The sequence below is a fragment of the Urocampus carinirostris genome, chromosome 7 (genome assembly GCF_059441175.1).
Source record: "Urocampus carinirostris isolate Australia breed hairy pipefish chromosome 7, RoL_Ucar_1.0, whole genome shotgun sequence".
Classification (NCBI taxonomy): domain Eukaryota; kingdom Metazoa; phylum Chordata; class Actinopteri; order Syngnathiformes; family Syngnathidae; genus Urocampus; species Urocampus carinirostris.
Window position 1 is genome coordinate 37,354,546 of NC_142355.1, and position 9,961 is coordinate 37,364,506.

The following is a 9,961-nucleotide window of genomic DNA, read 5'->3' on the forward strand; positions in this document are numbered from 1 at the left end:
CGGTCAGTTCATAATACGCTACAAAGCCTAGGAGCCGGGACACTTACTCTCAGCCAAAAGGCCAAGCTAAGGTCCTAGTCCTAAAGCCATGCTGCGATCATTGCGAATGCACCGTTCCCGGAGGTACTGCAATACCGGGCCGATGCGTGGAGTGGACAGAGCAAGCTCATATTCCATCTCCGAAATGCAAAAATCAAAGATGGTGTAACTAAATAGATAGTACACAATACTAGAACCACAATCGGCATTATCCGTTAGGACACAATACTAGGATCACAGTCGTCAATCCATTCTGTAATAAAGGCTCTTGTGTGTCACGTGACTTTTTAAAGCGGCCGCCATATTGGATTACAAGCGAAAATGGAAGATGAAACTACAAAGTTTAGTCAGGTTTTCGAATTCTAGATACAAGGAAAAGTTGAGGGTAATGGACAACATAGACCTACATTTTACAAAAAGCGTCAAGTTGTCATCTGATAGTTTTACCTGCGATATTAAATTAATGCCAATGAAATAAATATGTATCATTAAATAAAACAAATGAAGAGGAACTCTTGTGCAGATTTTTTAATTTTAAACCTGATATTCTCATTTCGCAAAAAAAAAGTTAGAACATAGAAAAAGGTTTGTTCTACTGGCAGATCAACTTTGCTCATTTCAAGTATTATTTTTGTTCATCATACTAGAAAATATATACATAATAAAATTGGAAATATGTGTGTTCCCAACTTTGATAGGCTGGTGTCAACTGTCAGTCAAGCAGCCCTTGCACAAATGGCCACCAAAACAAACGCAGCAGCTCAAAGCTTTAGCAGCTTGTTACGTTGAAAGAATCCATTAAATGAAATCAATAATATGTGACTCTGAGTAAAATCAGAAGAGCGCAAAAAAAACGCTGATCTACAGTTGGTGCTCCGTGAATTGTTATTACATTAGGGAATTAACTAAGGGGGTATTGGAATGCAATGCTAACAGTTAGGCTAACAACTCTAAATTCAGCCACCACTGCCGAATGTGGCTAGTCACCAACGCCAGCTCCATTACACATAAAACAAACGACTTGGGGCTACTACCGGGTACTCCTCAAAAACCACTTCATTTGTGGAATCTTGTATTTCAAATTATCACTGAGAGCCCTTTGAGACTCTTTGTGATTAAGGGCTATACAAATAAAAATGACTCGACTTGACTTGACCTTGCGGAAGTCGCGATGACCTGACGCTGGCATATAGCTAGCCAGACGTACTCTGAATCACTTTCTTACACTGAAAGGTTCACCCACCCATTTCATTGTATTTTTGTGTAATGACATAAAGACCATTTATTAGACAACAATTCTGTTTTTATTTGTAGATCTATGTTATTTTGTTACAGTCATATGCTCTTAGTTGGTAATAACGTCATCTCAAGGTAAGTTCTCATGTCAAGTCATGTTTATTTGTATAGCCTTAAATCACTTTAAGGAGTCTTAAATAGCTGCACAGACCATATACTATTGCAAACTACAGATGATTATGCCAGCATCCCCTGATCTAAACCTACAAGAGGGCAAGGAAAAACTCAAAAACATGTCAGGTCCTGTTTATTTGTATGGCCTTTGATCACAAGGAGTCTTAAATAGCTGCACAGACCATATACTATCTCAAACTACAGATGATTATGACAGCATCCCCTGATCTAACCCTACATGAGGGCAAGGAAAAACTCAAAAACATGTCAGGTCCTGTTTATTTGTATGGCATTAATCACGAGAAGTCTCAAAGAGCTGCACAGACCATAGATTATTATTGCACCATCCGATCTAAAACCTACATGAGGGCAAGGAAAAACTCTAAAACCTCAACATGAAGAAACTGAAGAAACCTTGAGAAGGAACCGCAGATGAGGTCATCTTTTTTTTGGTTTGAACAAATTTATTGACACTAAAAACAGAAAACAATCATGACAATCTCAACAGCAATTAAGCACATTCACAATATTATATTCCAATATTACGTTTTTAACAGCAAACACAAAGTGAGGTTTGAACAAACCTTCTCGAAAATCAAACATATTCACAATTTCATTATATAACATCTTTGTTAGTGTCAATAGATCCGTCCAGGCCAAAGTCGATTGTCCTCGGTCTGAACAAATCCACTGACACCAACAGCAGCAAAACACAGCCATCAAGCATATTCACAATTTTTTTATATCTGACAATATGACGTGACGATATGACGTTTTAACATTTTTTCCTGACATTTTCAACATCAATTAAACAATTTCAGAGTTATTTTCTTTTAACAGTAGTTAACCAGCGTGTAAAAGGCAATACTATTGTGCAAGGGCATAGCTCTGCCATCCCACCCTCCCAAGCAGCATTCTTCCAGTCCTCTGTGTGGGTCCTTTCCCTTCTGCGTGGGTCCTCTCCCTTCTGGGTTCCACAACCCAGGCCGTTGCTGCCGGGACTCCCACAGTGTAGCTCCGTCTCCCCCGTCTGGGTGGGTGCAGACGAGTCTTCTTTATGGCTGCGTCCTAGGCCCGCCGCTCGCAGATTGTATGGTATCTGCAGCCATTTGGAGCACAGCCACGGGGGGGATCTGCCTGCACCTCCATACCAGCAGGTTTCTGGAGGTCCAGATGGCGTCATCTTGTTGCGGCGGCTAAATCCTTTATTCCTTAGATACAACATTTAGCCAGTACCTCAGAAGTAACTATATAATGATCAGAAATAACGTTAGGATACGGTAACGCCGTCTCAACCAGGTTTCATACAGGCCAATCAGGTTAAGTTCTGACCAAAAACAAAACACACAAATGCACTTTTCTTTTCAGATAGAGAATCGTGTCGAAATTGCAATACAGGTCTGAAAAATGTCAAATCCTTTTTTTTTCCCAAAACCGTGCGGCCCTAAAGGAGACTCCTACGAATGGGAGTTATGCACATGCGCACAGGCTTGGAGGAGACGTCACTCACACATAGTGGAGAGAAAGTCAATTGGGGCTTTCCTCTCGCTCAGTTTTCTCGTCTTCGCTTCACGAATTCACCCGAGTGGAATGAAAACCTTCGGAGACTTTCGGAACCGGGATCGTCAAAGTTTTCTCTTTTTTTGGCCGTGGCATGAAGGTGAGCCCCAACTTACGGACGTGGGGTTTAGGGGTCCGTGCCCGCCCCAGATGGGCCCCCCACTGCAGCGCTCTGAGCGTGGCGGGGCTCTGCTGCTTGCTTGTGTGCGCACTCCACCAGGACCACCTCGGCCAAGGTAAGTCCATCTTTGCACACAATTTACAAACTAAGTCAGGCGAGTTTAAAGTCCGACTGGGGGGGCAGTTACGGCCCAAGATCAAATTTTTACCGGCCTCTGACATAAAATTAACAATATGTGGCCTGCCAGTAATGATGACCGCAGTAAAAAATAACTTTGTACCAAAAAAAACAATCACCTTTTCACCAGATGATGGCAGTAGCCCTTTAGCCACCTTGCCTTTTTCTTTCTATGAGAAATTTAGCCCAACACAGTTCCGACACGGTGACTGTCAATAAAAGAAGGAAAGTTGACCGTGAGGACAAGTGGCAATTGGAGTCATTTCTTTGGAAATCTGAAACAACTGCGCCTGCCTAATTTGCCAAGACCTTGTGGCTGTTTTCAAAGAATAGAATATCAAGAGGCACTGCCAGACAAAACATGCAGACTCCCAAAAACTAACTGGAAACAAACATGAAAAGGTGAAGCAAATGAAAGCTATTTTAACGGCTCAGCATCGCTTTTCCACGAGAGCCTGCGAGTCAAATGAAAATACTACGAAGGCGAGCGACGAGGCACTGCAAACCTTTGAATTCATTTAAGAATGTTCAAAGAATGCCATGCTGAATAGTCGGCCGTCACATATTTTCAGTTGACCAAATCTGGCCCATGAGCTAAGTTATGGTAAAATCTTGTTGAATGTCAGACAAAATAAAAAACAATAATAATGGATATCATGCTCAGGGAACGGACGCGTGGGAATCTGTGAGGTTCTGACGCAGGAGCGCGAAGCTGGCCGACACCAACAAACGTATCGCTGCGCATGCGCGACAGGACGAGCCGCTGGAACAACCCGAACGCAGCCTGCCTGCGTACACGGTGAGATCCCCGTATCAACCAGCGAGGGGCACCGGACCCGAGTTTCGCTTTTTTGCTAACATGAGGCTTCAGTTCCGATTTTGGCCAGAGCTGGCAGTGATGTATAATATCTTTTTTTATTTTATTCAAAAGTGGGGTCCGTAGTTTGAGGTGTAAATGGTAATGGTAAATGGTCTGCATTTATTTAGCGCTTTTCAAGTCAATGAAGACCTCCCAAAGCGCTTTACAATGTGCTTCACACTTACACATTCACACACACACTCACACACCAGTAGCGGCCATGCAGCCATGCAAGGCGTCGACCTGCTTATTGGGGGCATTAGGGATTTAGTGTCTTTGCCCAAGGACACTTCGACATATAACACAGAGGAGCAGGGATTTTGAACCTACGATCCCTTGATCCCAGGACGAGCGCTAGTGTTGGGCAGGTTACTTAAATTAATACGATATATAGTTATACTTACTCACTACTTCTTCAAAAAAGGTAGAGACTAAATTACTCCAAAGTAAAAGTAACTAGTTACCAGGGAAAGAAACTATTTCAGTTACTTTAAAAATAAGTTGTATGTCAAAGGGTTTGAAATTTTATTAGCAAATACGAAACTAAGCGTTTACTTTTAGGAATGGGAAATCTGACTATTTTTGGAAGCCAAAGCGACTTTTCAGGTTTTTTTTTTTTCTTTAATCCCTTCGTTACCAATTTTAATGTAACATTATGCACGGAATGACTTAAAAAGGGGAACAACAAACAAAAAAGGAGAAAAATGAAACAAAAGAAAATTATACAATAACAACAGGAAAAAGAGAGATAAAAGAAGAGAAAATAATAATGCTTTACATTTTTATATAAACACATTACACTGAAAAACACATGAAATATAATTAAAATATTTATAAAGCTACCAAAAAAAAAACGTCGCATAGAGACATTTCGTTCGTCAATGACACGAGTCGGGTGCTGTCAAAACTCAGCCCTCACTTGCCTTTTCTTTCGGCACATTAGTAGATCCTATACCCGTGATTGATATCTAACTTTATGGTAGTCGCTATTTTGAATGATGACATGATACGACGTAACTTCACGTAAACAATTCTGAGGAGAGCCATGAACCGCTTCAGGTGTGCCAAGGGGGACACGCCAGCGTTGGTGATCTGCAGCCAAAGAAACACACCGCTTTTGACTGCCAGAAACAATAACAACATTGTAACAGTGAAAAGAGTAATTAGATTACCCAGTTACTGAAAAAAATAACGTTGTTATGTAATGGCGTTATTTTTAGCAGCGTTATTCTCAACACTGTTGAGGTGTCCCTAAAAAGTTGAATATTTTCTCTGTTAAGGATGTGTTAACAATGCCCAACTGTGTTCAAAAAGCCTTTATGTTTTATTTTCCATTGGGCACATCTGCTTTTATTTTACTTTAACCAGGCCTGTAGGAGGTGGAACAAAAAAGATGAAAAAGAAAAGTTTATTCGAGCGTGTCTTTAAAATGCCACATACATGTCTTACTCTGCCGCCATCTCCTGGCTTAGAGTCATGATTGCAGCCTTATGTTTTCACCTTTAAGTACTATATTTTCCGGACTATAAATCTCAGATTTTTGCATAGATTTAATGTGAAATTATCAACAGATTATTACCGGATATATAATTTCACATGTTATTTTCCTTCTGAAATGAAAGAGGGCGCTCTAGGCCTGTGATGAGCCCTTCGACCTTGCCGACCTGTTAAAGGCAATTATTTTTCGCCGCAACACCGGTAATTTATAAAAGCAACAGACAAGACTGGAAAAAACGGCACAAAATGTGTAAGGTTAGCATCTCCCTAGCTAACGGAGCCAACATATTCCCCTCCATTCAGCCGACATCGTGCGGAATCGTCAATGGTGCTGGATGAGTCCGTGTTTGGACGACGAAGGATGCCGATTGCTCGCCAATCGATCGGGTTGGACCTGCACAAAACCGGGGGGCCGCATCAAGACCACCACGGTTAGGAACTAAAAACGTATTTTTTTCCCGCCGTCTTTATGAATGAATCGTCCATATCGCCTCACTCAAAGCACTTTTTTTAATTAAGTTTTTCATCTTTGTTACAAAATCCGCAATCGATTGCTTATGTCTGGCAGGTGTCGGGACGGTGGTGAGAGCGGGGCGCAGGAAACATCCGACTAAAAAGTTTTATTTTGTCAAGAACAGAGACACTCAAAGACTTCTTGAGCACAATAATCCTTTCCAACAGCTAAAACCTTTTCATTTTTATAATGGTACTCAATATGCCCAAAATTGTCTTTTTTAACACCTATGTTGCAAAAATCCCTCTCTCCTATTTGGAACCACTTAAAGATGACCACTTGGTGCCATTTTTATCCTAAAGATGTTTTTTTTTATCTGATTAAAATTCCATACCTTAGCACTTTCCTTTTGGGCAGTAAATTCTCTTGAAATAGACAAATCAGAAGTCCATAATGGGACAAAATATGCTCGAGATATTTTCGTTTAAACTTAATGAAATAGTTTTAATTTCAATGTTGATTGATGCATGTTGAGTTTCCGTGTTTAGGAAAAAATTAACTTCCTTGCCTGAAAATTGCTGTCATGTAAAAAAAACAGGTCTAGGTTTTTTTTCTATTGTTTCGTAATGTTTTTGCCTTAATGGGATGTTTAGTTGGTTGGATTCATTAACCACACGGGTCGCAGGGGCAACATTTCCTGTGGTGTGTCATGGGCAAGTACAGCCTGGTGGCTCTCATGCCTCTCCAGGCCAACAAATGTTCTCGAACTGAGGACTTTTCACCTGTTAAGGTAAGTGTGCTAACCACTAGTCTACGTAACAAATTGTTAAAAATGAAATCAACACAGGGCAGCACGGCGGCACAGTGGTTAGCGTGTGTTTCTGAGGTCATGAGATCGAACTTCCTGTGGAGTTTGCAAGTTCTCCGCGTGCTTGCGTGGGTTTCCTCCGCGCACTCCGGTTTCCTCCCACATTCCAAAAACATGCATGTCAGGTTAATTGGCCGATCCAAATTGTCCCTAGGTGTTAATGAGTGAGTGAATGGTTGTCTGTCTCTGTGTGCCCTGCGACTGGCTGGCAACCAGTTGAGGGTGTCCCTTGTCCACTGCCCGAAAATAGCTGGGATGGGCTCCAGCACCCCCCCGCGACCCTACTGAGGATAAGCAGTGCAGATAATGGATGGATGGATGGAAATCAACACATTTCTAAATGTTTCCGTCTCCATTTTAATGCGATGTTTTAAGCGTGGAAATGTCGTAGCGCTGTCGCTAGCTTCATACGGTAAGATCAAAGTTTGACGATCAAGAAGGAAACGTTGGCGTCGTCCAATACGGGCGAATACTTTGTCCGATTGGCGCGGAGAGAAGGCAAAACGCAACAAAGGAAAAAAAAACTACGAATCGTCGGTTTACGGGGCCAAAGTCTCGCGTCGCTTTAATGGGGTCGCCTCGCTATTCCTCCGGGGGTCCAATTAACGCCGCCATGGCACCCAATGAAGCGAACTTCGCTATCGAATCGGCCAACTGATGGGTGACGTTGACAAAAAACCAAAACAACAACTACTAAAAACGAGGCTAAAGATAAAAGGTTCAATTCTGATGGCGCCGCCAAACAAAACTGGGAAAAAGTTCGAATGATTTAGTTACGGCCATTGTTTTTTGGGGGCGCCGGAACAAACATTGTTTATTCGCAAGCCAGTAATAGCGCTTTTGTTTCTTAAACGGATAGCCGCTATGCTAACATACGGTTGGTGAGTTTAACACGCTCGCGTCATCAAAGTAGGTTTAGTTTTTCTCCGAACTGCGCATGCTGTTGGACAAATGTCAACTGTTAGCGAGAAATAAACTATTTCAAAAGTAACGATACATAGTGATACCTTGTTTTCGACACAAATCTTAATTCAATCAAATATTTAGTGAAATTTTGGTATTCGATATTCGGAACCTTCACAAACCCGAACACAGCCTAAAGTAGGCGTTACTGGGTGAGATGAGCGGCCATCTTGGCTATGCTAGCCCGGTCGGCTAGCATCATTTCAAGAATTATTGTGCGTCTGACCACACGTGTTGATTATTTATCCTCATTTCGTGCATTTTTTTGCCTTTCGTCGTGGTAATAACGGGTCCTAAGAAAGTTAGCGACAAGGGAAATAAAATACTGCTAATGAGGAAATACAGTTTATTTAATGGCTGATTTTGTTTGATAAAGCAGTTTAGGATTGTGTTGGAAACAATAATAAAATCAATTAAAAGAAGTTAAAATCGTGCACATAATTTTAATATTTAAACAATTTTCTTATCTTAGGAAAAAAAGGTCAGGTTGTGATAAAACATTCTCTGTTCACCTTGTAAATACATTTTTTCTCGTTTTGAATATCATTTTGTCATTTTCCTATATACAGAAAATAGATAAAAACAAAAATAGCATCCATCCATTATCTGCACCGCTTATCCTCAGTAGGGTCGCGGGGGTGCTGGAGCCCATCCCAGCTATCTTTGGGCAGTGGGCAGGGGACACCCCCAACTGGTTGCCAGCCAGTTGCAGGGCACACAGAGACAGACAACCATTCACTCACTCATTAACACCTAGGGACAATTTGGATCGGCCAATTAACCTGACATGCATGTTTTTGGAATGTGGGAGGAAACCGGAGTGCGCGGAGGAAACCCACGCAAGCACGCGGAGAACTTGCAAACTCCACAGGAAGTTCGATCTCATGACCTCAGAAACACACGCTAACCACTGTGCCGCCGTGCTGCCCTGTGTTGATTTCATTTTTAACAATTTGTTGACAACTCACTCGCCCATTCACACCTCGGGACAGTTTGAAACCCATGCAAGCGCAAAGACAACATGCAAACTCCACACAGAAAGTTTCGATCTCACGACCTCAGAACTGTGCCGCCACGCGCTAACCACTGTCCCACCGTGCTGCCCGAAAAAAATAACACTTGATGTTAAAAATTTAGTTAAAAATGACGGCAACATTCTTCACAAAAATACCTCTAAAATTTCAAAACTGTTGAGATTGATTAGCACAAACTGCTAAAGTGAGCCTCTGAAACAAAACTAGCCATAAACGCAATATTTTGTCGTGAAGGTAGTGTTTGTGCTACCAACAATATGGCCCAATTCCAGAAAATGATCAAATATTTTTGAAAAATGTAAACTCTTTGGATTGATTTTCAAGTGTTTTATATTGTATTGTCGAAAAATTTTAATAATAATAAACAGCAATTCACGCCATTAAAGGGTGTTTCATATTATTTGCTTCTTCAAATATATGTTAAACGTATACATGGGTATTATACGGTATATGTTATAGGAAAAAAACACTTTAAACTGCTAAGCTGGCAAATAAGTCAAATATAGCACATGCTAAGTTGCTAATAACTAAGATAGCTATCTTCCAAAATAATTTTCCTATGAAATTTTACAACAAACTGACAGGGTAATGTTCTTAAAACTTAAAAATAAATATACTGTGACATACCTGTCAACCTGTAGCGTAAGTATGTTTTTTATGCATTTTAAGACGAGTACGGCGTACAAAGAAATCTATACTGAAAATGCAAATTTGTCAATGATGGGTACCATCCGGTATACACCGACTATCACGAAACGGCAAATCAATCAAGTCAAAGGAGTTTGCCGCAGAATCCTTTATCTCTGTATCGGTTTTTTTTCGTTGCAACCGAAGCGAGCGGTTTGATGCTACTGTGCGCATGCGTCTGCCGCCTGGGGATTTCCCATCATGCATCATTCCGGAAAAAAAATTGTGTACCATTATTTTGTATTTTGTGCGGGAAAATACGAGTTTGTACGGGCATGGAGACGTGGAGGTT

General features: G+C 41.2%; 1 protein-coding gene and 1 pseudogene across 2 annotated transcripts; one reads left to right on the plus strand and one right to left on the minus strand.

Annotated features, from left to right (window-relative positions):
* Positions 1 to 101: 101 nt before the first annotated feature.
* Positions 102 to 256, minus strand: LOC148363240 (U2 spliceosomal RNA; annotated as a pseudogene).
* Positions 257 to 2,973: 2,717 nt separating this feature from the next.
* LOC148363241 (chemokine-like protein TAFA-5) lies at positions 2,974 to 6,939 on the plus strand. Of its 2 annotated transcripts, none has more exons than XM_088340859.1 (4): positions 2,974 to 3,245; positions 3,972 to 4,106; positions 5,967 to 6,110; positions 6,232 to 6,939. In XM_088340859.1, exons 1-3 carry the CDS (start codon positions 3,104 to 3,106, stop codon positions 6,104 to 6,106), a joined length of 417 nt encoding a protein of 138 aa, XP_088196985.1. In that variant the 5' UTR covers positions 2,974 to 3,103; the 3' UTR covers positions 6,107 to 6,110; positions 6,232 to 6,939. The 2 variants fall into 2 exon arrangements, with proteins under 2 accessions (XP_088196985.1, XP_088196984.1); XM_088340858.1 differs by having other exon boundaries at positions 5,967 to 6,094.
* Positions 6,940 to 9,961: the final 3,022 nt, after the last annotated feature.

What these genes read in the sequence shown, in the direction of transcription:
- LOC148363241 (XM_088340858.1), top strand. Translation starts at nt 3,104, where the DNA reads ATGAAGGTGAGCCCCAACTTACGGACGTGGGGTTTAGGGGTCCGTGCC. An exon ending in CCAGGACCACCTCGGCCAAG is followed by an intron (nt 3,246 to 3,971) that starts GTAAGTCCATCT and finishes TATCATGCTCAG; the next exon opens with GGAACGGACGCGTGGGAATC. An exon ending in GCAGCCTGCCTGCGTACACG is followed by an intron (nt 4,107 to 5,966) that starts GTGAGATCCCCG and finishes CCCTCCATTCAG; the next exon opens with CCGACATCGTGCGGAATCGT.